At 40.8% G+C, this 26,967-nt stretch overlaps 1 protein-coding gene across 5 annotated transcripts in view; it reads right to left on the bottom strand.

Annotated features, from left to right (window-relative positions):
• Positions 1 to 26,967, bottom strand: part of lpin1a (lipin 1a) — a 131,508-nt gene that overhangs the window by 53,382 nt on the left and 51,159 nt on the right. For 4 of the 5 annotated variants that reach the window (XR_013887000.1, XM_080192169.1, XM_080192171.1 and 1 more), the window contains exons 2-5: positions 26,512 to 26,712; positions 24,207 to 24,302; positions 12,496 to 12,827; positions 622 to 732 (exon numbers count right to left, since the gene is read on the bottom strand). Coding sequence is in view for 4 of the 5 variants with exons in the window: in XM_080192169.1 (XP_080048295.1) it covers positions 622 to 732; positions 12,496 to 12,827; positions 24,207 to 24,302; positions 26,512 to 26,712 (740 nt within the window). In the remaining variant the exon portion in view is untranslated. The remainder of the gene's footprint in view (positions 1 to 621; positions 733 to 12,495; positions 12,828 to 24,206; positions 24,303 to 26,511; positions 26,713 to 26,967) is intronic. The other variant, XM_080192172.1, reaches the window with a different exon arrangement.

The following is a 26,967-nucleotide window of genomic DNA, read 5'->3' as shown; positions in this document are numbered from 1 at the left end:
CCCATTAATCCACCTAACCTACCCATCCTGGGACACTAAGGAGAACACTAAAGGAGCAACCTACCCATTCTGGGACACTAAGGCACAACAGCCAATCCACCTAATCCACACATCTTTAGACTATGGAAGGAAACCAGAGGAAACACAAACACAAACAGGAAGAAGGTGTAACTCCACACACACTGACCCAAAGCCGGAATCAAACCCGGGTCCCTGGCGTCTGAGGCAGCAATGCTAATCATTGTGCCACCATGTCTCTCACTTGAGATCTGTAACCAAAATGTAATGTCAACAACAATTTAATCATATGCAATTGCAGGTGCTTTCAGAATGTTCGACAAATTAAACTTCAAGCTACACAACACCAAAACCACTGCAAGAGCTTCCATTTTGCAAGTGTCACTACACAAAACCATTACATTGTGGTAATGAGCCACTTTGATCATCTATCCTAAATACCAGCAGAACAGAAGTAATCTACCCCACACCCCCGCTCCAATTAAAGTTTATTATTTGTGGCTCGTCAGTACACGTACATTGAACGGACAAAAAGTAGATAGAACAATACAATATCTATTAATGCAGGAATGAGTCAAAAACATTGGCAAAAAGACCACTTACTTATATCTGGATGAACATTCGCTGTCTGATAGGGGATGCACCGAAGAGTGGGTGAAGTTACCCGAGGAATTGACCTGCAGTTGCTTGTCACTGTATGTATTTGTCAAGTTCCTTAAGGAAGAAAGCAATGCAGTAGTTAGGGAAAAAGCTTCAAATGGCAAATTGTAATTGTTTAAAAAAAAACACATCATGAATAATGGTATGGCACAGAAACCCACATGGGTACAAAAAGGACAACAGGTGGAAGTTTTGTCCCAAGATAGAAATGACAATTACTAGGGGGCACATGTTCATGGTGGTGGTGGTGGTGGGGGGGGGGACTTCAGTAGAGATGTACAGGAGAAAAAAAAAGGTTTTTTTAAAAAAAAACAGGGTGGTGGGGGCCTGGAATGCACTGCCAAGTGAGGTGGCTGAAGCAGACGTGTTAGTAACATTTAACAACTTATCTGAATAGGCACATGAACAGGCAGGAATAGAGGGATGCAGGCTTCCTAGATCAAAAAATGTGATTGGCACGGTGCAAGCTTGGTGGGCCGTTCCTGTGCTGGATTGTTCTTTGTTCTAAAAAGCCAGTTGGCTTCCCCACTATTATTAGGAATTAAAGCGAGAAGCAAAAAAAAAATATGCTGGACTCTGAAGGCTGCTTTTAGAATTAATCTACACAATGCAAAACATCACACTCAAGTTGACATTGCAAAGAGATGGAACTGAGTTTTTAAACTTGGCCAACTCTTGGACTAAAAAAAAATTACAAACTTTATTTTTGGCTTCTGTAGCACAGATGAGATTATGGGGAATTTTTTTTGCCTACGCTGTTTAACGTTCTAACATTCTAACATTTTAGCCTGCGTTTTGAGGGCTGGGAGTGATGGTGGCAATTGCAACATGCTGTTAAATTCAGCTGCCAATTTTCAGTGGAAGTGGGTGTGAAAAGTTCACTAAAGTTGTATCTAATCAGTAGCTGAATGTTAAACTGCCAGCTTTCTTCTGCCATAAATGTATAAGGTACCTGGATATAATGCAACAATTCAGGCCAAACTGCATGCTAACAGGACATTTTCAAAGCACTAATTTACTACGTTTTTGCTCTTTGGCCAAAATAACCCCCACGACTACCATTTAAGTTAAATCATACATTCATTGCTGCAAGTGGTTTGTAGAATACAAATTCAAGGAGGTGACACAAATATGTTGGGAAGCAGTAAGAACATAAGAAATAGGAGCAGGAGTAGGCCATCTAGCCCCTCGAGCCTGCCCCGCCATTCAATAAGATCATGGCTGATCTGTCGTGTCTCAGTTCTACTTTCCTGCCCTCTCCCCAAAACCCTTAATCCCCTTGCCTATCAAAAACCTATCAACCTGCGTCTTAAATATATTTAGCGAGGTAGCCTCCACGACTTCAACAGGCAGAGAATTCTAGAGATTCACCACCCTTTGAGTGAAGAAGCTCTTCCTCAACTCTGTTCTAAACTGCCCCCCCCTTTATCTTGAGGCTGTGCCCCCTAGTCCTACTGTCCTTTCTGAGCGGAAGAGTCTCTCCACCTCTATCCTATCCATCCCATTCATCATCTAATATGTCTCAATGAGATCTCCCCTCATTCTTCTAAACTCTAACGAGTACAAGCCTAGTCTATTCAGCCTCTCCTCATAGCTCAACCCCCTCAACTCCGGCATCAGCCTAGTACCTCACAAGAGGTTATTGCAGAAGGTCGAGGGACATGGAGTTGGGGGTAGGGTGTTAGCGTGGATAGAGGATTGGTTGTCAAATAGGAGGCAGAGAGTGGGGGTCAACGGGTGCTATTCGGATTGGCGGATGGTGACTAGTGGAGTGCCCCAGGGGTCGGTGCTGGGGCCTCAGCTTTTTACCATTTATATAGATGATCTGGAGGAGGGAACCGAGTGTAGGGTGTCGAAATTTGCTGATGACACCAAGATTGGGGGAACGGCAAATTGTGCGGAGGGTGTGGAGAGTCTGCAGAAGGATCTAGATAGGCTGGGCAAATGGGCCAGGAAATGGAATTTAATGTTGGCAAGTGTGAGGTGGTCCACTTTGGTAGGAATAATGGTAGGAAGGACTGTTACTTACGTGGCGAAAAACTGCAGCAGGCGACGGTGCAGAGGGACCTCGGGGTCCTTGTGCATGAGTCGCAAAAACCCAGCTTGCAGGTGCAGCAGGTGGTCAGGAAGGCGAATGGGATGCTGGCCTTCATAGCGAGGGGGATTGAATATAAAAGTAGGGAGGTCTTGCTGCAGCTGTATAGGGCATTGGTGAGGCCGCAGCTGGAGTACTGTGTGCAGTTTTGGGCGCCGCACCTGCGCAAAGATATTTTGGCCTTGGAGGGAGTGCAGAGGAGGTTTACTAGGCTGATACCGGAGTTGAGGGGGTTGTGCTATGAGGAGAGGCTGAATAAACTAGGCTTGTACTCGTTGGAGTTTAGAAGAATGAGGGGAGATCTCATTGAGACATATAAGATGATGAATGGGATGGATAGGATAGAGGTGGAGAGACTCTTCCCGCTCAAAAAAAGACAGTAGGACTAGGGGGCACAGCCTCAAGATAAAGGGGGGGCGATTTAGAACGGAGTTGAGGAGGAACTTCTTCACTCAAAGGGTGGTGAATCTCTGGAATTCTCTGCCTGTTGAAGTGGTGGAGGCTGCCTCGCTAAATATTTTTAAGACGCGGGTTGATGGGTTTTTGATAAGAGAGGGGATTAAGGGTTATGGGGAGAGGGCGGGAAGGTGGAACTGAGCCACGACAGATCAGCCATGATCTTATTGAATGGCGGGGCAGGCTCGAAGGGCTAGATGGCCTACTCCTGCTCCTATTTCTTATGTTCTTATGTTCTTAAACCTCCTCTGCACTCCCTCCAAGGCCAAAATATCCTTGCGTAAGTGCGGCGACCAAAACTGCACACAGTACTCCAGCTGCGGCCTCACCAGTGCCCTGTACAGTTGCAGCAAGACCTCCCTACTTTTATATTCAATCCCCTTCACTATGAAGGCCAGCATCCCATTCGCCTTCCTGACCACCTGCTGCACCTGCAGGCTGGGTTTTTGCGACTCATGCACAAGGACCCCGAGGTCCCTCTGCACCGTCGCCTGCTGCAGTTTTTCGCCATGTAACAGTCCTTCCTACCATTATTCCTACCAAAGTGGACAACTTCACACTTGCCAACATTAAATTCCATTTGCCATTTCCTGGCCCATTCGCCCAGCCTATCTAGATCCTTCTGCAGACTCTCCACACCCTCCGCACCATTTGCCATTCCACCAATCTTGGTGTCATCAGCAAATTTCGATACCCTACACTCGGTTCCCTCCGCCAGATCATCTATATAAATGGTAAATAGCTGAGGCCCCAGCACCGACCCCTGGGGCACTCCACTAGTCAAAGAGATGGTGACTAGTAGACCAGTAGAAAGGTGCAGTAAAAAGATCAACAGAAATTATAATGAGCAATAACAACTCCATAAATCTTATGAAATCAGATCATTAAAACAAAAAATTGCTGGAGAGACCCAGCAGATCAGACAGCACCTGCAGAAAGAGAAACAAAATTAACATTTCAGGTTGAAATGACTTTCAGAATGGAAGAGAGGTACAAATGTAAGAGTTCTTAAGCCAGTGGAGGAGCAGGGGAAGACCAAAGAAGAAGGTTTCTGATGGGGTTGAGGCCAAGGAAATAACAAGTAAAGTTTATTTATTAGTCATAAGTAAGGCTTTACCTTAATAATGCAATGAAGTTACTGTGAAATTCCCCTAGTCACCACATTCCAGCACCTGTTCAGGTCAACGCACCTAACCAGCACATCTTTCACACTGCGGGAGAAAACTGGAGCACCCGGAGGAAACCGACGCAGACACGGAGAACGTGCAGACTCCACACAGACAGTGACACAAGCCGGGAATCGAACCCAGGTGTCTGACGCTGAGGCAGCGGTGCTAACCACTGTGCCACCCCAAATTTTTTTTTGATGCAATAGCTAAAGCTAATGGATCTTGTAAGAAACTAACTTTGGTGTCCAAACAAGGTGTAATGGCTGCTTAAAACACCAGCAGAATGCAATATGAAGGCATAAAAAAGGTAGATAGTTAGGCCTGGCAAATAAGATTAAAAAAAAAGGAACAAAAATAGGAAAATGCTGGAAAATCTCAGCAGGTCTGACAGCACCTGATGAGTGTAGAGCCAACATTGACTTGAGCTGCTCTAATGGAGGATCATCTAGACTCAAAATGTTGGTTCTACTTCTCTCCACAGATGCTGTCAGACTTGCTGAGATTTTCCAGCAGTTTTGTGTTTTTGTTTCGGATTCCAGCGTTTGCAGTATTTTGCATTTTTCTTAAACAAGAGGGAAGCAGAGGTCATGATTTAATAGGTGCTACGCAACGTTGACTCCAAAAGGATGTGGAGTGCCGAGGTGAAAGAAGCTATACTGTTCAATGAGCTTGATTGGAAAACTAGTAATGCCATGGACAGGAATGTCAGATTGGGAGCAAGGTGGCAAATTAAAACAACAAGTAACCCGAAGCTCAGGGCTTTGTTTGCAGACCAAATGGGAGGTGTTTTGCAAAGCAGTCACTCAGTCTGTGTTTGGTCTCCCAACATGGAGACATCATGAGCAGTGAATACAGTATACCAAATTGAAAGTACAAGTAAATCAATGTTTCACTTGAGGAATCTTTTGGACACTGGACAGTGAGAAGGGAGGTGGTGAAAGAGCCCAGCCTGTGAAGGCTGCCTTCTGTTCTTTTTTCAGATTTCCAACATCCACAGTATTTTTTTTGTGTCATGAGGGAAAATTGATTCTACTTAAGGAAGTCACTAAAATGAGACAAGCCCCATTTCTTTTTAATGAATTAGAATGATTGATCAGATAGAGAGATGTTTATGCAAAAACAAATTGAAATAAACAGAAGACATGAAAGCTAAAGTAGTCTTTATGTCACCATCAAAACAGTACAGGAAATCCAAACTCAGCTTATTTCAGAACAAAATAGAATTAGTTTCCGATTCAAAGGAGTAGGTGGTACAGATGAAGCCAAAAAGTGAAACTTGTACCAAGTTCTGAAAAAGGTCTTGGTAATGGAGCCAATTGGTTGGGCATGTGCACATTTAACTTTATGGTCCAGATTTTACTATGTAACGAGGGTGAAATTTTCACCACTCATTTCATCAAAATCAACAGCAACTTCTAGAGTCAGATATGCAAAAGAATAAAAGGAAATTCAGAAGCTACTGTCAGGTGATTTTGCAGCTCCCCAGAGAGTGCATTTTTGAGACACCCTTTGATAAGTCAGTGGGAACTTCTACTCTTATGCTGCTAGTCTTGGTATAAAAATGCTTGCAAAACATAAGAAGAACATAAGAAATAGGAGCAGGAGTAAACACTTATACCTTATTGAATGAGGTGAAACTGGGCTTTTAAACGGTGTGCTAACTCAATTACTGCAAAACCCAAAGCTCACAGGCCCCGAATGGTGAATGTCAAATCTCCCCATATTATGAAAGAATGCACATATTTTTTTTTAATGTTTAATATTTGTGCATCTTCATTTTCCACTTTAACAAATAACTGAGGTTCCCATTTGAAAACTTAAAAGTGCTAATATTTGGTTGAACTTCCCAGTTTGCTTCAATATGACTGACTGGCTGTTTACCTGTCTGCTGACAGCAGCAATGCTTCATGGCAAGTTATCCCCTCGACTTAGCACCAGTTTCAGACCACACTAAACTTTAGTGAACAGCTTTCTTTGCTGTTCGCAGTGACCCCACACACACACACACCCCCTCACCACCTCCCTCCCACCCCACCCCACTTTTAATGACAAGACATTGCAGCTCCGACCAACATTTTCACTTGGTTACCAAAGTGGTTTCAGGCTGAACGAAGGTCCAGCGTAGCTTCCTGACATTTGTCTTCTACTCCTCCAAAAACAATTGTGCGCGTGCACATTAAATAAAAACAGCACACACAGATATCTCTGTGTGCCTAATATATAACTATTGAGGTTTAATGTAATAGCAGGACACTAGGAAGCTCAGAGGAACAGACGGATCTTGGGATACTTATTCATAGATCCCTAAAGATGGAAGAGCGGGTGAATAGGGTAGTTAAGAAAGCATATAGGACACTTGCTGTTATCAATCATGACATATAGTATAAGCACAAGGAGGTTATGCTGGAGTTGTCCAAATATTGGTTAGGCCACAGCTGGAGTACTACGTGCAGTACTGATCACCTCACTTTAGGAAGGATGTGATTTCACCATAGCTGGTACAAAGGAGATTCACCAGGGTGTTTCCTGGGATAGAGCATTTGAGCTACAGGAGAGACTGGATAGATTTAAATTGTTTTCTTTAGATGTGGACTTTAACCTGGTGTTGAGAGGCTTCTTACATTGTTTCCTTTAGAGCAGAGAAGACTTGATGGGGCCTTTACTGTGTTATGTGCCTACTAGAGATTTTCCAATCATGGACTTTCTGCAATGATATGCATCAGTCACTAAGTGGCGCTGTAGTCAAGTGTTTCCATTATTTAACCTCATGGATAAATTTGGAAGATTCTCCGTTAATCACCAACAAGTCATTTTCAAATAAATGGAATAGTCCAGAATGTCTGCGTATGATTAACCAATAAAATCCTACCACTCAAACTTTTCTATCGCATCAAATCGGTAGTCATTATGTACAACCCAAATATGAACTGAGCAGGGCTTCTCTCCTCATCTTGTCAAACTGTCATTAACACAGGGCAACTTTTTATTTTTGTTGGTGTAAAGAAGATTTGCCATGATTTGGTTAAAAAGTACAACTGATTGAAGGAGTGCTGAGGCCAGCAATATGATAATCTACAAAAGACAGTTCACGATTTCAATGCACATTACGGAGACAAGAAAGCTGACACCAGATATAGCTGCTACCTGATCTTTAGTACATTCAGTGCGTAGGCAATGATCTAGAAAATAAATAACAAATGTAATTTAGATAGAGCTCACTACTAAAATTAGTCACTGCACTCACGAGGGATGAAACCATCACACTTGTTCAGTAGCACGCAGAGTAAACTTGGTAAAATAGTTCAGCTGTTATGGAAATATGATACTGGAGAGGGCCATTCGGCCCACCCAGTCTGCTTCTGCTCTTCCAAAGAACAATCCCATTAATCTCACTCCAACTATCGTTTCTTCCGCCCCCCCAAAGTATTTATCCAATTCCTCTTTGAAAGACGACCAATGAGTCACCTTCCAACATCCTCATCCAGCAGTGTGGTCCAAATCCCAACCACTGACTGTATGAACTATTTCTTTGTATGTAGCCTCTCTTTTTGAGAATCACCAGAAGTTTGTTTCCTCTGGCTGTTCAGCTTTTAGCCATTCAAAATCAGTTTCTTTTTTATTTGTTCTATCTGAACTCTTCAGGATTTTAAACAATTCTACTCCAGCACTTCTTATCCTTCCATGCTCTCAGGAAAGCAACCCCAGCATCTCCAGCCTAATCACATTATTGTAATCCTTCAAACCTGATATCATTCCAAGTCAATCTCATTTACAGCCTCTCCAAAGCCTTCATATCCCCCCGAAAATGTAATGCCCAGAATTGGACACAGTACCTCAAGCGGAGATTGAATTTGTGTTTCAAAGTTTATTTATTAGTGTCACAAATAGGCTTACATTAACACTTCAACAAAGTTACTGCAATAGTTGCCACACTCTGGTGCCTGTTTGGGTACACTGAGGGAGAATTTAACATGGCCAATGCACCTAACCAGCATGTCTTTCTGATTATGGGAGCAAACTGGAGCATCCAGAAGAAACCCACTCAGACATGGGGAGAATGTGCAAACTCCATACAGTCAACCAAGCCAGGAATTGAACCCAGGTTTCTGGTGCTGAGAGGCAACAGTGCTAACCACCGTGCCGCCGTGCTTCAGCATAACTTCCTGACATTATGTTCTGTGCCTCTAGTTATAAAGCCTAGTATTGCTTTCTTAATCCGTCCTAGAACGTCTAATGACTTGAGCAAACACAATATATAACCACAAAATACACATTTTAAAAAAAAAAATCAATAATTACAGATCATTAATGAATTCTGTGCATGAAGTTCAAAAGGCATTCAAAATCCCCTCATGCGGACACTTTGAAGACAGTAGGAAGGACAATGAATATTTCTCTGACACTATAATCTCAGGAGCGCTGCAAGATTGTTAATTTCAGAGAAATGGGACATTTCAACTTCATAACTTCTGGCTCAACTTTGTGACAGAATTAAAAGATAGTGTAATTAACAAACGAGTTTGTTTATCTGCTCACCTCACTGTACTTTACATGAGTGTTTCTGCCATTCAGTTCCTAGCTTATGTACATTCCCAAAACACGTTCCAGCCTCTCCGTAAACTTGTCAGTTAGTGAGTGGGGAGCCGTGCTCCCGATTGCTTTATCGGGCTGTCAGTCAGAAGGTTGAGCGTGGGCAGGAGTTAGTGAGTATAAAAGGCACCACTTCTGAAAAATGTGCTCAGAGGAGCGATTGCTCCCCCCTGCACACCCTCTAGCTATGCCATTGCCCCCTGCTCCTGTAAATCTACCACAACAACCTCTGACTCTGTCGTCAATCTCCCTTTTCAAAAGCTTTGGAGGCAACACAAACTCATTTATCTTTAACGTAAAGTGCCTGTAAGGTTATAAACATCTCGAGGCACTTCACGTGGCAACAGACGTCAAGCAACAAAGGGGAAAAATATTTAGGAAGGTCACTGAATTAATAAACATGTTTTCGGAGAAAGGAGCTGGTACCAAGATGTAGGGGTTCAAGGAGAGGATAGAGTCAAGAAAGTTGAAAGTTCTGCAATTGTAGGCAGGATGGGAGGAACAGTCTATTACACAGAACATAAGTGCAGAAACCGATCATTTGGCTTTCTTCCTGGTGTTGATATGCCACTTTAGCATATCTTTGTTTCATTTTCTCTTATACACTTGCCGAGTTTCCTTGAAAGCATCCAAAATATTTGCCTCAGCCAATTGCTCTGGTATTGAGTTTCACATTCTAACCACTCTTCCGAGAGGATTAATGATTAACTATCTTCCCACATGTGGAAACATGGTGAGATTTTAACTAATTCAAAGCCCACCTACTTGCAGAGTTAAAATACAGCTAAAATTTTCACCACACCTATCCTGTCTAACCCATGCCTTCTCTCAGGTCACCTCAAATTCTCCTATTTTCTGTAGGGAAAATACCCAGCCTGTTCCATCTTTCACAATAGCTGTTGTCTCCCTCCTCCCAGTACTTCTGTCATTTTTAGTAGCATGAAACCTAGACGTGTGCACAGAAGTAGGACCTGACTAGGGTCCTTGACAAGTAACACAACTTCACTAATTTTCAAATCCATGCTACAAAAAAATACAATTGCTGGCATTTTAATTTGCTATGTTGTAATTTGAATGATTGATCATCTGGATTACCAAATCCCTGTGCTCTTCTACGCATTTTCTTATTTTCTAAACTGTAGGTGATATTTCTATCCTTCCTAATGTACATCATTCTAATTTTCTACAGTCTGTTAGAATGGGTTCCTTACCTTGTTGTCCTGATGTTATTTTGCCAAGTCCTCACTGTGTTATCACCTCACTGCTTCCATTTCCTCCAGTGTAATTATTTCTATATTTACTGTGCTCCTTAGTGAACATTTAAAATAATGTTTCCTTACTTTGCAACAAATATTCATTCCCACTGTGCAGCAAGATTTATCAGATCTTCCAGCTCTAGACAGTTTTCCCCGATTCCCACTGATTTCAATTTTGCTGGGGTTTCTTGATGTCACAAGGGGACAAATGCCACTTGATATCAAGGATGGTCAGTCATCCTCACAACATGTCTACAATTCAGTTCCTTTCCCCCATGCTTGGGCCAATGCTGTATTAAACTGGAACTGAGTGGTTCTGGCAGAACCCAAACGGAGCGGATTATTACTGAGCAAACACTATTGGATAGCACTTGGTTGATGATAGACAGCAAACTGATGGGGAAATAATTGGCTGGATTGAACTGATCCTGCTTCTTGTGAACCAGGTAATGCCTGGGCAGCTTTCCACGTTGTCAGGTAGGTGCTAGCGTTGCTGGATATGAGTGACAGAGATTTGGAGAAGTTGGAGCTTATGTAGCATAGCCTCAGGAGAACCAGTAAAAAGACTGGACATGTCAAACCAGGCAAATACAAATATGCAAGGTGTTCATCAAATCCATTCTATCCAAAGTCATTGTTGTTATTCCACCATTGACATCCCTCCCATATCACTTGCTGATGTCCTTCTATTGGGGAACAACTGAAAAACATTGTTTATTTTAAGGCAAGTGTACAATATTCAAAAAAAAGTTTAAAAAAGGTAAAAAAGGTATTGGATGACAGAGGGAGGGAATAATTATTTTTGCATTGTTCTAGCGGAAAGGAGCTTTTGTGCTGTAAACCTCTAATTCATAGAATCCCTACAGAGCAGGAGGCCGCCATTTGGCCATCAACCCACCAATCCCATCCAGGTCCCATCCTTGTAACCCCACTAATCCCCTGACACTAAAAGGGGCAATTTAGCATGGCTGATCCAGCCAACCAGGATGTGGAGATGCCATCGTCGTCAGACTGGGGTAAAACACAGTAAAAAGTCTCGCAACACCAGGTTAAAGTCCAACCAGTCTATTTGATAATAAACCCACAAGCTTTCAGAAACACTGTTCCTTCGTGTTTCCGAAAGCTTGTGCAATTATTATCAAATAGACTGGTTGGACTTTAACCAGCACATCTTTGTATCAATTTTAATGATGCTTTTTGTTTCCTTAAGTTTCCTCACTGAAATAATTTTGTAATCTATCATCCTGTTTTTCCCCCTCAAGCATACTGCAGAGGCAGTCAATCTTTCTATAATTGGAGTCCCTGTTGTTTTCCTTCACCCAACCCCACTTCCCCAGTTTAACTGACTCTGTTAATGTTCTTATCTTTCATCTTTACAGAACTGATGAAGGGTTCTACCCTAAAATATAAGCTTCCTCCTCTCCCCACAGCTCTATTTTGCTGTGAATTTGGCACATATCACATTTTATTTGGTAATTTCTCCAGATACCAAGATCCAAAATGATAAATGCTAACAGAGATCCACAAGTTCCCATTCATCTTACAAAACTGGCTGATGTTAGCTACAGTTAAATTGTGCACTTCCATCCCAATTTCCTCAGAAACCAGCAATAAAAGACAGACTTGGACAAGCAATTCCAATACTTTGCCCATTGCAGCAAGTGTCTAGCATTAGTTGGATCTGTAATAAATAGCTAGACAGATTCTCCAAGAGAATGAGAAAGCAAAGTTATATTTTTTCTGCGTTTTTTTTCTTGGTATATTCATATAACCAAATATGTAGGAAAATAGAACAGAAATTCAGAAGGAATGTAAAGCACAGAAATAATGATAATGGAAATAGGGACCCTGTAAATTATGGGATTAAAGTGATTTAAACTAGTTTCTGACAAGCAAAACAATTATTATTCAATTTTGCAGCTTCAGCTTAGCTATGATTTGGCAATAAGCAATGGTTCAGCAGTGGAGTGGATAATAGATAGACCAATTAGACCAAGCAAATCAACAACCTTTTAAATTCTCATATCAAGCTAATGCATATGCAAAAATAAATAGTAAAAAGCTACATGCAAATAAAAAAGAATTGGATTCATGTACCAGAATAGCCACAGTGAGTATGAAAAGGCTGTTAATTAATTTAAGCAAAAAAAACTCTGAATCCCAAAAACAGACAAAGGAGCAAATTCCCCATGAATGAATACAATAGTTTTTCTGGGTTTACTGTACAGTTGGTGAATGTTTCAGTACATACCTTACACTTTCAGTGAATTCCATCTCTTCTTCAGAGCTGATTTCAATCGGAAACATGTCCTCATTCTCTGAAGTATCCCCATTATCATCTCTTTTCACATTGTCCACTCTTGACTTGCGTCTCCTTTTTCGTCTTTTCTTTACAGAACTGCTGCTCAACTGGTTCTCTGGAGAGGCCTGTGTAACATGAACAGTTATGGATGTTTGCATGGATCCACAAGATTCAAAATTTCTCTGTCGATCAAGAAAGCCTCTTCCCACTGTTCCTTCTTTTAGTGCAGCACCTTCTGATACAAGAATAGGTGAAGTGGCCAAGTGTAAAGGAACATTTGCCTAAAAACAAAATGAATAGAATGTTTCAATTGTACCTTATCTGGATCAATTTACAGTAAAGACAACAAACCTGAGTCTTTTGTAGTTAACATACTGAATGATTTTGGATATTAAAGAATCATTCAAAAGGCAGAGACAAAAGAGATCCTTTAAATTTATCTAGGTTCTGCAAGTAGGACACATTCATAGTGAATTTTGTTTTCTAAGGTACTGAAAAACATTTCACTAAACACCTACTAGTTTATAGTTGCAGATTAATAGGCATCTGTCGAGTTAGAAAAGGTTAGTTCTTCATTCTTGTGGACATCGCGGGCTAGCACTTATTGCCCTCCCCTTGAAAAGGTGCTGGTGAGCTGCCTTCTTGAATCATTACAATCCATGTGATGTGAGGAAGAGAAGGTTGTGGGTTTAAGTACCATTCCAGGACTTAAGTACAGAAAGTAAAAGGCCAATACATCACACAGAACGCTACACTCTATCAGATGTGCTATTTTCAAATGAGGCATTAAACCATGGTCTGGCCTGCCCTCACTGGGAATCCCATGGCAAATTATCAAAGGGCAAGGGAGTTATTCCCCAGTGTCCTGCCAATGTCCCTCAATCAACATCGTGAGATTATCTAGTGGCCATTCTCATGTAGTACTTCACTGGGCGAGAAGTGTTTTGGATCAGAGGTCATGATAGATGCAGACTTCTTTTTTTAAGATTTGGTTTCCTTAACAGAGAGAAGCAAATGTATCCTAATGATCCTTCACTCCAATTAGGCCAAGCTTCTTGGAGGCAGCAACAATCTATTTGCCTCCAAAGCCTACAATTTTAACATCCAGACTGCGAAACACTGTAGGTACTTGATTTATGCATAAAGATCAGATTCTTCTTTCCAAGTTTCAACAAAAACAGGGAGAGCCGGGAGCAAAATCTTGGTGCATTCTCCCAAATGCCAACCAGCAGGTTTAATGACAGACATGGGGGAGGGGTATGGCAGGAGGCGTAGAAATCAACGTCAGGCCAGTGTGAATTAACAGCCAGAGCTTCCACTAGGGTCCAAAATGGCAGATGGGAAACCTGCTGGAGACTAGTATGAAATTCCACCAATAGGATGCAGATGAAGGCTCAACCAGCCATGTCCAATTCTCTGTGACACCAGCCAAAACACACGGGAATGGCACAGTGCCTCATCTCCAAGGACCCAGGTTCAATTCCAGCGTAGGGTGACTGCGGAGTTTGCACATTCTTCCTGTCTGCATGAGTTTCCTCCAAGTGCTCTGGTTACCTCCCACAGTCAAAGCAATGTGCAGGTTAGGTTGATTGGCCATGCTAAATTGCCCCTTAGGTTATATAGATTAGCTATGGGAAAGATTATCGTGCTAAGGCAGGGGAAGAAGGCCTGATACTCTGCCAGAAAGTTGGTGCACTCAATGGGCCAAAAGGCCTCTTCTGCACTGCAGGCATTCTGTGAACATGACACGCAAATGTTGGGACTCATCTGAAGCATGCCTGGAGATGCCCCTGAGTTCAGGATGGAGGCTGCCCGCAATCCTGGACTCCAGATCATCACTAAATGTAAATATAGCTCTGGTTATGATTTTACAGATACTCAAATATATGAATATTGGGGTGGGTGGGGGAAATCATCTATAGATGGACTTTCCAGATTCAGTGTCCTGGAGGAAGTCCATCTTCCAGCTTCAGAGTGCTCTTGGTGATCTAACTGCATTTTCAGGAGGTCCATCTTCTTTCCTCAATAGTGGTCAGTGATGTTGGGCATCTTTCCAATATGGTGTGTTTTTAAGAACGACAGACTTTGTGCCACCATGGAGTGCAAAACAGCCAGTTGGATAATTAAGATGTCAGAACTGGAGGTTTAGTTGTTTCTCAGGCCCTCTGATGGGAGGACACCATCTTTTATCAATGGGAATACTCCGACCATTAAATTGGACTTGCTGATTAACAGCGAACATACTGCCTACTCAGTGACAAGAAATACTCTGCATTCCAGGGCGTCAAGACAGCTCCACTTGATCTAATGTAACTGAATAGAAAACATCGGGCTGGGGAAAGGAATGAGGAACCACTGTATCTTTAAATTATTTACAATAAGTGTAGCACTTGAAAATGAATTGCAAATGTACTTGCAACCTAAAATCTAAAAAGGGCTGTGAAAATGAAGACAGACTAATTAGACAGCTTTAAAAAAAGAGGACTAACAATATTGGCCTACTTCTGTATTGTATAATTCTAAACCCCAGCACACGACCACCTTTTAGAATGGACCCCAGTGGAGTTCTAGCAAATTAGTGAAACTCATGCCTCTGCAGGGGTACGTTTCACACAAAAGACAGAGGCTGGAATCCTGTGGCTGTGCACGATGAGACGTTCCCATCCCGCTGCAATGCACGGAGATTTGGCTGGCTGCCAAATTCTCCAACCTCGCAGCAGCGGGAGCATGGCGTCAATGGCCAGTAGGATCAGTCCATAATATAACATCAATATCCATTTCAGACAACCCTGACAGCCAGAGACAGAAAACACTCGTCTTAAATCAAGTTTGCTTCTGTGGCTCAATGTATAGAGTACTCCAAGAAACTAAACTGATAGTCCTCATTTTACACTGTTAGCAAATCAAAATTTTCCAGGGAAAACTCAACTGTTTCATTGCAATGGTCACGCCACTGCACAATTTCATAACCATGACTTGCAACTACTGCCACTGTAGCCTATCGGATGACAGCCCTTCCAATAGTTTATTATTACACTAATTCCTCATGGAAAATAATAGACACAGCTATGATGAGTGTTACAATTATGAGCTTAAGATTATGTTCTAGGGTTGTACGATTATGGAAGCATAGGGTATAATAAATAAATATAGGATAGATGAAAGGAATCATGTGACACATACCAGAGGCTGCCCCATAGCAATTCAGTGTTTTCATAGTTAAAGATCTGAGGAAGGCGCATGGTTTTATTGAGAGGGAGGTGCAACGTATTTATGCTTGGGGACAATAACAGCCATTTCCAAATCCAGAATGAATAGACCCAGAGTGTGTGTCTTAAAGGTGCATAATGTGCTAAGTTGTATGCAAATTGTACTGTAAATGTTACTTCAAATGAAAGGAAGCTGGGATCAGGAATAATTAATTACAATTTAGATACAAAATTGATGTGTTTCCCATTTTCATTGGGGGTGGAGGCAGAGGAAGCTGTTTTGATCAGTTTCCAGACTTCCCTTTAAATACTGAAATATTACGAGAGATGACACTATTGCAGTTTGGCCTTTAGCCAACAGGGAAATAACAAATAAGAGACTGAGTCAATCAGGCTGCATATTAAGCAGAAGAAAGCTGACTCTATCCTTTAAACATACAGAATTTAGGAGTTTGCGCTCAGGTTGAAGACCAAAGGTGGGATTCTCCAATCTCATCCATACCCATTCCGTTGTCAGCGAGAACGGAGAATTTGGTGCTCTGCCAAAACTCAATTCAATACAACAGCGTTAGAGAATCTCAGGTGCGGACGGGGTTTGAGGTTTTCAGTGCAAGTTTCTGTGAAGTTTCAGGAGGGAGTATCTGCTGAGCTTCAAACTAGGGGAAGTTTACAATTTAACCACTGCAGTGAGAGATAGTTCTGTTACTAAAGTTTGTCTGGATGGGAAATAAAAAACAATCCATGGAAGCTGGAAGTCTCGGAGAGTGAAACGTACAAGTAAAAAGTAACAGTTAATTTCTGTATTTAAAAATGAGTTGCAGCAAAAACAAAGTCAATCAGCTATTTAATGCAGTATGTTTCAAAACATGAAATCTTGACATGTTATTCTTTCAGACATTAACTAAAAGTTTGAATTTCTCTTCAAAGGTTATTGGTCTATATGGAGATTGCTGTTTGAGACAGCAGAGGAACCAGTTATAAGTGTAAGAATAACCAATGATTTTACATTTGTCTTTGGTAGAAACAAAAATGCTTAGTAATGGAGGTAGAGTGAACTGATTTAAATCACATTCTCAAAAAGCATGATAGAAAGGAATTTCAGAACTAAGGGCACTGTATTGTAAGGAAAGATACATACATAAATAAACTAGATGCAGAAATATTGATCAAGGTTTTTAAGCATAGGTGATTTATCACAGCAGGGATAGTCTGGGATCAAGAAATTACCACAACATAAAAGACAGTGTTGCTGTTGCAAATGGATGTGTATAAATAAGCAATGATAAATAACAGAATGGTGTGAAAATACATCAACTCTTTCTGGCAACTGGTTTGAACAATTAAACAGTCACAAAACATCTCTATCCAAAAGAGATGCTGTCTCATTAAGAGATGTCTTACTGGCTTTGAGACCTAATAGTACAAACAGGCTTAGAGAAGCCACCTTCATGGGGTCCAGATTCTTGTCGGGGGCAGGAGGAGAAGAAGCAGCAGCAGATTTGAGGTTACAGATCAGCCGTGATCTTAAATGGTGAAGCAAACTTGAGGGGCTGAATGGTCTACTCCTGCTCCTTGTTCTATGCAGCCCTTAAAACACTGCTAATTGGGCCTTCGAAGGCAACTTGGTCCAATATGCAGTTCTCATTTTCTTACAAGCTGTTTGAATATCACGTGCCCGCAGATTTCATGAGGGTTGTTTGGATATCCCTGTTTGATTAATGCTTTAACCCCAAATTAGAACAGCAATCTGAACATTGAAACCAAGGAGTTAAATTATATACTTGGCCTTGAGGTTCTGTCTATGCTACCCATGGGGTCAAATTGCTGGAAATCTGTCATTACAGGATCACTATCTTTAGATGCAGATAAATGACTCATCCCACCAATCAAGGTTGGACCCGAATCCAGGTCCTAGAAAGATCAGCATCAAGCCCATTGTACTGTCCATCCACTGTTAACATTTCTTATACTTAGCATCCTTGGGACAAAACAATTAAAAACTATTCACAAATGCGATAGTCAAATGAAAGTGGGTAAATACTCCTCACAATGAGGAATCCGTATTCTAGACCTTTAACATTTCCTTAGATGAGTAGGAAAGATCAAATAATTAAGAAATGTTGAGGCTACACTTAGGTGAGGGAGAAAGAGTTCCAATTTTTATTTGCAGGAGGAGGGCTGTATTTTTACCTGAATATCAAGATTCCAAACCACATGGAAAGAGAATATTGTTCAACAGCTGATAACATTCCAATTGTACTGTCCCCTGACATTTACATCATTGAAAATTACAGCCCTTAACCTCACTTTTGCTGAAGTATGGCAGCATCGTGCGGCTGCATAGGAGCAAACTGCATTCAAGTAACAAGCCAAGAATAATTTTGTGCTACTTTCCTCCATCAACTGTGTTGACATCCACTCTCTATTATGTGGCGTGTCAGTAAATCCTGCAGAGTCAGGTACTATCTGGGCAGATTACATATCAGGTGACAAGTACAGAGTGATTCAAGCACAGAAGGAGGCCATTCGGCCTAATGAGTCCATACTGGCTCACTGTAGAACAATCCATTCAGTCCCATCCCCCATTCTATGAGCTACAGCGGTTCATGCAGGTAGCTCGCCACCCCATCAAGGATAATTCAGGATGGGCAATAAATGCTTACCTAAACAGCAATGCCCATATCCCATGCATAAATAAAAATTCCCCTTAGCCCTGCAAGTTTATTTCCTACAACCATCTATCCAATTTCATTGTCTCAACTACTTCCAATCAATCTTGCAGGTAACAAATCCCAGTCATTACTACTCACTGTGAAAAGTAGTTGGTCTTCACATCCTCCCTCCCCTCGCTTCAATTTTTCTTGTCTGAAATCTAATTTTGCTAGACAGCAGATCAAATCATCTTTTAAAAAAAATTAGAAATCCCTTGTACCTGAAGTTATATTTAGCAAAAATTAAATTCCTTCAACCAATGCCAATTATTGCTCTACCTCTTGTTGGGTGAAGGAAGCCAACTATTTATTCTGCCATGTAGCTGGCTACATGAGACACTGCACGTACTAAAGCTCAAGAATGTCTCTTCCTTGGCCTCCCACAAAAATGGGAGTTAACTGTTCAACTGTTTGACCCCCCCCACCCCCAACATTTGTTTTCCAGCATCAGAGGGAGTTTGCCATTAAGCAAGATCTCCCAGTTCCACCTATGCATATGGCTTTTTGCATTGTTTCTCCTGCAGTGTGGAGAGTGAACAGCCATTGGGAGGGACAGATGGGTGGTGGTGGTGGAGAAGAGTGCCATTAGTGAGACTGGAAGACCTCATTGGCACAATGGGCTAGAAATTCTAACCCACTATCTTTATACATCTTTGGCTGCAGCATCAGGTCCTGGTAGAGATTTCAAGCTATTTAAGCCAAGGTGAGTTTTGACTAAGAAAAAAAACGTGAGTTATAGTAAGCAAGAGATTTTAGTCAGCCAGTTCACATTTTTAAATGTGAAGGGCATACATTTCTCCCTGCACTCCATATATATATACAGCAAGAAAAACAATTCAGCACCAACTCAGTAATCATAGCCCAATTTTTCATTTATCACCCTACATAATACAGTTGTTAAGCTTCTTTACACAGCATAGTTTTGGAATTATGCTGGATAAAAATGTTACATTTATGTAGCACATAACAGGAAAGCATGCACGCACAGTGAACCAGAAGAAATGCTCTGTTTCTTGCCCTTCTACATTTGTCTTGTTCAACTCCAGTTTCTCTAAATGGTTTGCAAACACAGAAGCATAACCACACACTTTATAAAAATATCTTGACTTTTATGCAAGGCAAGTCACAGAATGCCAACTGATTTAATTGAACGACAACAAGACAGATCTGGGATTTCTGGATAATGGGAAACATGATCTCGGCACTGCAGTAAAACAATTGACAAAAATTTCTTGATAACTCCTCACACCTAAGCAGCCTCTAATGGGAACAAGCAGATGTCGGATTAAGAAGAAAACGCTGAGACAAAGGCTTTTCCTTCCCTTTTTTAATGTTACTGCAGCTTGCTTAATATCAAAATTTCTGCAATCAGACAGCACGGAGGCAAGGGAGTGGCCCTGCTCATGTTTCTACCTGACTAACTTGAGCTGGATAATCACTTGTCAAATCATGTGCCAAAGGCTATGTAACTTCACAGATGTGCAAGAAAAAATTCAAGAGCTCTATTTACACACGTGAACTAGAAGGCCACTCTGCCCTTTACAGCTTGCTTTGCCACCCAATAAGATCATGGCTGATTGGACAGTAAGCTCAACTCCATTCCTGGTAACCTTTCACGCCACCACCACTGCCCCCCTCCCCAAACTCCCTCCATCCCTGTTAAGCAAGAATCTATCTATCTAGCTCTGCCTTAAAAATATTCTGCTTCCACTGCCTTTTGTGGAAGAGAGTTTCAAAGACCCTCAAAAACATTCTGCCTCATCGTGGTCTTAAAATGGGCACCCCTTATTTTTAAAAGCAGTGACCCCCCAAGTTCTAGATTCTCCCACAAGAGGAAATATCCTCTCCACATCTACCCTGTCAAGACCCTTCAGGATCCGAAAGGGTCTAATCAAATCATCTCTTATTCTCCTCAACTCCAGCCTTATCCAATCTTTTCTCATAAGACAACCCGTCCATTTCTGGTATTAGTCCAGGAAACCTTCTCTGAACTGCTAACACATTTGCATCCTTCCTTAAAAGAAATGAAATGAATACTGTACCTACTACTCCAGATGCAGCATCACTAATACCTGAAGCATTAAACTGAAGCATTAAATTCCCTATTTCTGTATTCAATTTCTTTCACAACAAACAGTACCATTCAATTAGCTTTCCTAATTACTTGCTTACTGGCACACTAGCTTTTTGTGATTCACGTACCAGGACACCCAGATTCCACTGCATCTCAAGGCTCTGCAGACTCCTACCATTTAGATAATACATTTCTATTTTTCTACCAAAAGGGAAAATTTCATATTTACCAATGTTGTATTCCATTTGTCAGGTCTTTGCCCAGTCACTTAATCTATGTGCCTTTGTGGTCTCCTGCTGTCCTCTTCACAATTTCTTTCCTACCTATGTGTCATCAGCAAATTTAGCAATCATACTTCAGTCCTTTTATCCAAGTCATTTATATCAATTGTAAAATGTTGAGGCCCCAGCATTGATCCCTGTGGCACACCACTTGTTGCATCCTGCAAACTGGAAAAGACCCATTTATGCCTATTTCCCTTTAGCCAGCCAATCTTCTATCCATACCAACGTATTACCCCCCCTATACAACAAACTTGTATTTTCCACAATAATTTGTGTGGCACCTTAACAATGCCTTCTGGAAATGTACAACACATTCAATGGCTCTCCTATATCCACAGTACATCCGACTCCTTCAAAGAACTCCAACAAAATAAACATTATTTTCTCTCCATAAAAGCAAACAGATTTACATCGAATTTATCTATTTGCCCTGCTATAACATCTTTAATAATGGCTAACATTTTCCCCTATAAACAGGATGCTAAGCTAACTGGCCAGTAATTCTGATGAAGAGTCAGCCAGACTGGAAATGTTGGCTCTGTTCTCTATCCACAGATGTAATCAGGCCTGCTGAGATTTTCCAGCATTTACTGTTTCCAATTCCAGCATCAACAATAATTTGCTTTTACATTATAGCAAGTAATTTCCTGCTTTGTCTCCCTCCATTTTTAAATGAAGGGGTTATATTCACTATTTTCCAATCTAAATGGAAGCTTCCCCAAAAACAGGGAATTTCTGGAAAATGCATCAGCTATCTCACCAACCACTTCATCCAAGGCTTTTTAAAGGACTCCCATAAGGATTCAATGGCCTGCCAACCTGCAACACTAATAATTTCCTCAGGACCACTTCCCTGCTGATTGTAATTTTGTTAGTTCCTCCCTCCTTTCCATTTCCTGATTTACAGCTATTTCTGGGATGTTACTTGCATCCTCTATAGTGAAGTTGAATGCAAAATACTGCTTATTTCATCTGACCTTTCCCAGACAGTTCACTTGCTAGCTCTGCTCTCATGCCCTCACTTAAGTTTAAAGTGCAAGTCTTGGACCCATTTCACTCCTCCTCAAACAAGGTAAAATTCAATCGTATTATGTTCACTGTTACCTAAGACTGCCTTCACTATGAAGTTATCAATTAATCGTAACTTGTTGCACGCTATCAGGCCTGTGCTCTGGTTAGCTCCAGAACATGCTGCTCTAAGAACATATCTCGAAAACAACGTGAGTTCCTCATTTGTGCTATCTTTGCCTATCCGATTTTCCCAAACTATAGTAGATTAAATTCCCCCATGATTATCATTGTATCTTTTTGACAAACTCCCATTATCTCTTCCTTTATAGTCTGTCCTACCCTATAATTATAATTAGGGGGGCAATATGCCTTATCAGCAATTTATTTCTTGCCCACATGGCACAGTGTTAGCACTGTTACCTCACAGCACCAGGAACCTGGTTCAATCCCAGTCTCAGTTGCTGTCTGTGTGGAGTTTGCACATTCTCCCCATATCGGCATAGGTTTCCTCCAGACGGTCAGGTTTCCTCCCACAGTCCAAAGATGTGTGAGTTACATGGATTGGCCCTAAGTGTCTGGGGTAGAAGTAGGGTAAATACAGGAGTTGCAGGGAAAGGGGCGGGGTGGGATTGTTGTTGGTGCAGGCTCAATGGGCTGAATGGCCATCTTCTGCAAAGTAGGGATTCTATGATTCTCAACCTAAACACCTTCTACATCCTGGTTTCCTGAACTTGAGTCATTTCTCTCTATTGTACTGACACCACTAAATTAACAGGCTGCCTGTCCTTCCTAAATGCTGCGTACTGGTAAATATTCAGATCTCAAATCTAAGCCATCATGTAGCCATGTTTCTGCAATGGCTAAGAGATCATATTCATTAATTTCTATTTCCACAATCACTTAATATGTTTTGTTTCAAACGCTAGGTACATTTAGAAATAGAGCCTTTACTTCATCCTTTTTTAATGTGCCCGAGGTATAGGTGAATCATCTAATACAACACAAGTTGCAAATGACCCACCATTATGGTTTCCATGACTAGTCCAGGCTTGCATATTCAGTTTGGATAATCATCTAGAGATATTTTCTTGTTTGTTTGCTTCTCCCCCCCTTATACATCACAAGTATTTACTTCCATTTTAGAATGATGGTTCATTGCTGCCCAATTCACTACGTGGCTGCCAAAAGAAATATCTACACCATTGTGAATGGACTCAAATTTCTGAATGTCACTCTCTTACCCACCATCCACTTGCATCCCACCAAAACTCAAATTTCTTACCATATCAACGAACCGTGTGATAATCTAACCTGCTCATCACCCACCCTTGCCATCCTAGTTCCCTATCAATTCCAGATGACTGATAGTTTCGTCAAAGGAACTCAGTAGTTCAGCCATGCAAAATAGCCCTCAAAAAAAAATGCTGAAAGTAAAAAAGTTGCAAATAGGAAAAGTAATGTACATGGGGACTGCTAGAACTCACTTTCCAAAGACAATCTTGAGACAATCTGAACAATTCCATCTAAACCTGAGACTTATGTTCCAGGCTACTACTCAGCTGAAAAACCAAATGCACAGGAGCTGATGACTACTGCATTTGCTAACTGTAGATGTAAGAGTACGTTGATTAAGGAAAGATTACATTAAATCCAGTTCTACAGAGAACCCCCCCTGCAGAATACTAAACTCAGGGTATTTGGCAAATTGGGGAACTTGAAGGGTTAAGAATGTAGCTCAATTTGCAAAAACGTGTGCACGAGAACCTTCTTAACCAGCATGTTCTTGATCCAGCCAGGAAAGAGGCATTATTTGCTCTGGTGCTGAGGTCGGTCAGGTCAACCTGACTGGGAGAACACTTGGGGAAGAGTGACATATTCAGATCACAAGGTATTAGCAATGGAATGCTTATTCAAACACCTCATGCTGTTGTTTTAACAGTGAAAGGATAAAGGACAGTGTCAAATGCTCTCAGGGAGCAAGTTTGCCAGGTCTCATGAAACATGGCAGATTAAAAAGTTGAGAGCTGTAGTGGTTATTTAGACGGTCAAGCAGGCATTACTTCTGGTGAAGTAATACTGTTGTTGAACATGGATAATCTTCGAATCAAAATATGGCTCTTGCCCCAAACTCTCCCTATAGAAATATACAATGCAACTTAGAATTACAATACCAGCGAGCTGAAGGAAACGGAATGGGCAATGTTCGGAAAAAAAACATGCATGAATTTACAAACTATGGCCCAGATACCTTCTCTAGTTTATTAAAGGGCGGATACAGATAAACATAACAGCAAACTGGCTCGTTCCAGTAACTACCATTTATTCATTGTCTTGATTTGAATCTGTACTTTAAACCCAATATTGTACTTACCTTTTTATCTGTTGCCTCTTGAACAAAAAAAGCCTCCCCATTGTCTCCAAGCTTCATCTGCAGTTGCACAGGCTCTCCATTGATCTCTATATCCACCTAAAAATTGTTAAATATTCATTATGTATATTTCAAACTTAGTTGCAAATGGTGCTTTCAAAAAAAAGGAAGATTCTTACACATTTTACTGCTTGAACACACATTATTGCATCCCTAAAATGGATATATCTGAACCACTGTTATTGTACTTCATAGTGCTCTACATTCAATCCATTAGATACATTCCAAAGAACCTATCTGGTATTGCCATTTTTCAAACTGTAGAAATCAATGTTCAATTTTATGCACTTACACAATATTGTTTCTTTAAAGATACTAAGCAAAACATTGTTTTGTTTATTGCTCCAGTTGGTAGCCACACTAGCACTGAATTCTAATGTAATTTTTTGATCAGAGTTCATAACTTGCAATTGATTGATGAAATTCTAAGTAGATCTTTAAAATTTTTTAAGAATGCATTCTATTGAAATGGTTAAAAACTGCTAGATTCAATAAGCAAACAACTTAAACGTAACTAGCAGATCTGGTTTCAGTTGATATGTTGGATAGACAATCCATTGATACAACACATTAGTGCACTGCACCTCGGAAAAAAAATCCAAATTAAGTATAGAATGGCACAGCCTGATCCCAAAATTTCACTTTGATCCCTAACTTCAGAACAGCAACCCTTTCCGCATATCTACACCAGCGCTCCTTGTGGTCTCTTGCGAGGCGCTACCAACTCTGCACCACTTCATTTTGAATGCTCTATTGCTGACAACCCCAATCAATTCTGGGTACTCATTTAAATTGGAGCTTCATAGCTATCAGGAGAAGATTCCACTCAATTCCACCAAGACTAAGCTCAGGACTTAAAAACCGAGTGCAATATGCTAACCCCCTTTGATATCAGTCCTCAAGCAACCGTGGTTTGTTAATTCTTCAGCATGAACTTACTACCTCCTGTAACTTCTATCTAAAAATTCACTTGTAGTGCTGAATACTAGTTATAGATTTCTTTCCAAGAAAGCAATCAATTTTTTTTTAAAAATTCTGCAGTAGCTTGCTATTCTCAAATAGCGAAGTACAGCTGAGCAACCAAACAGTTTAGATTACTCTAACATTAAATCAACATTCACCTGCTCACTTAACTTTTGGTTCCGGTCCACTTAAAATTCAAGCATATACTACAAGCACAGCTCCAAATTAGCCATAAGTTCTGTACACATTAATCCTTTAAAAAAGAAATGTAAAGTATGCCCCACTTCATCCAAATCAAGTTCAACATTATCAGCTCATTACAATAGATAATGCTATTAGCTACTGGTGATTTTAAGGAATCAGATGGCATGACAATTGTAAAAGGTTGTGGGAAACCAATAAAAACTAAACTTTGTGGAGAATTGTGCAAATATATCCCTTCTGTTTTAAGAGTCCATCATTTAATTCACATTATGATCAACTTATTCAACAAATTTTCTAATATTTTTCTCCCAAAGTGCTTTCCCTGCCTGGATTATACATTGGAAAATTAGTCACAAATCCAGGCTTCCATGTCCCCATCAATTTCAGAAAGTACACTTAAAAAATTGCAGTCAGGACCCAATTCTAGGATACCTACCTCATTCCCAGCAATTGTATCATTAAAGCAGGCTGAACAGGTGGCCAGGTATTTGTTTTGTGAGACTGTCTCATTATGAATGCTTGGTTGAGCTCCAAGAATGACTAACAGACTCATCCCAGTAGCAGTTTGTTTCCACGGCTGCAAAGAGGACTGCTAGCTTGTTTGACAGCATTATTATGTTGCATAACCTCAATCTTTCCTTGGAATGGTTTTTCAACACTTGTGTGCTTATTTGGACAAAACTAAATTAAGAGGTGCATGTTTCATTTAAACTTTATGTCACAGGGAAAAGGGCAATGTTTTTTCTCTTGGATCGGCTCTTTCACTTCATGAGCATTTCAAAGACTTCAATGTTCATTGTTCACTAAATACATACTGTGTAAATGGGCATGGAGGGGACGAGGGCCAATGCACCATGAGCAATCGCACCTCCCCCCCAAGAATTATCCCTGCAAGATTACCAATTTTGTACAATGTGTGTGTGTGTGGCTACTGCAAATTTGATTGCGACGCCCAAACTCATTTCATTGGACTTGATTCTAAAATTCAGGAGCAAAAGGACAGTTTGACTATAGCTCATGTACCTACAAGGCAATTTTTTGTCTTAACCTGTCGTAAATTAAAAGGCTGTTGCTTACTTACCACTTTTTCCCTGGAGCGGAGCACACCTAGTTTTCCAAAGCGAACATGGAACGGGGAGCACTGGAGACTTCCATCTGGCTGTTGAACAACAATGATATCGATGCAGCCAGACAAGGTGGCAGGGTTTAGTCCCTTGTATAGCTCTTTCACTGTGACAAATACCTGGCCGGCCAATTGCCCAACGTAATTCATGGTCTGTGTCTTTAAAACAAAAAAATATTTACAATACTGTCCCATTCTAATATACAAAAACACCACTCAAGAATAAAAAAGGGTCACAATAACGTCAAATATATTGAGATGAGAAAACGGAACAGAGAACAGAAGAGAAATGGAAAATAAATGCAAATTAGATGTTTTTAAATGAGACCTTGGATGTTTTAAACATGATATAAGAATGAGATGCAACTTCTTGAAACTCCTGCAGAGACATGTTGTATTTTTCATTGATAATGC

Source organism: Carcharhinus amblyrhynchos, chromosome 7 (assembly GCF_965287045.1).
Source record: "Carcharhinus amblyrhynchos chromosome 7, sCarAmb.v2.hapA, whole genome shotgun sequence".
Classification (NCBI taxonomy): domain Eukaryota; kingdom Metazoa; phylum Chordata; class Chondrichthyes; order Carcharhiniformes; family Carcharhinidae; genus Carcharhinus; species Carcharhinus amblyrhynchos.
Note: the sequence above shows the minus strand (reverse complement) of the source record. Positions and strands in the feature narration are given on the sequence as shown.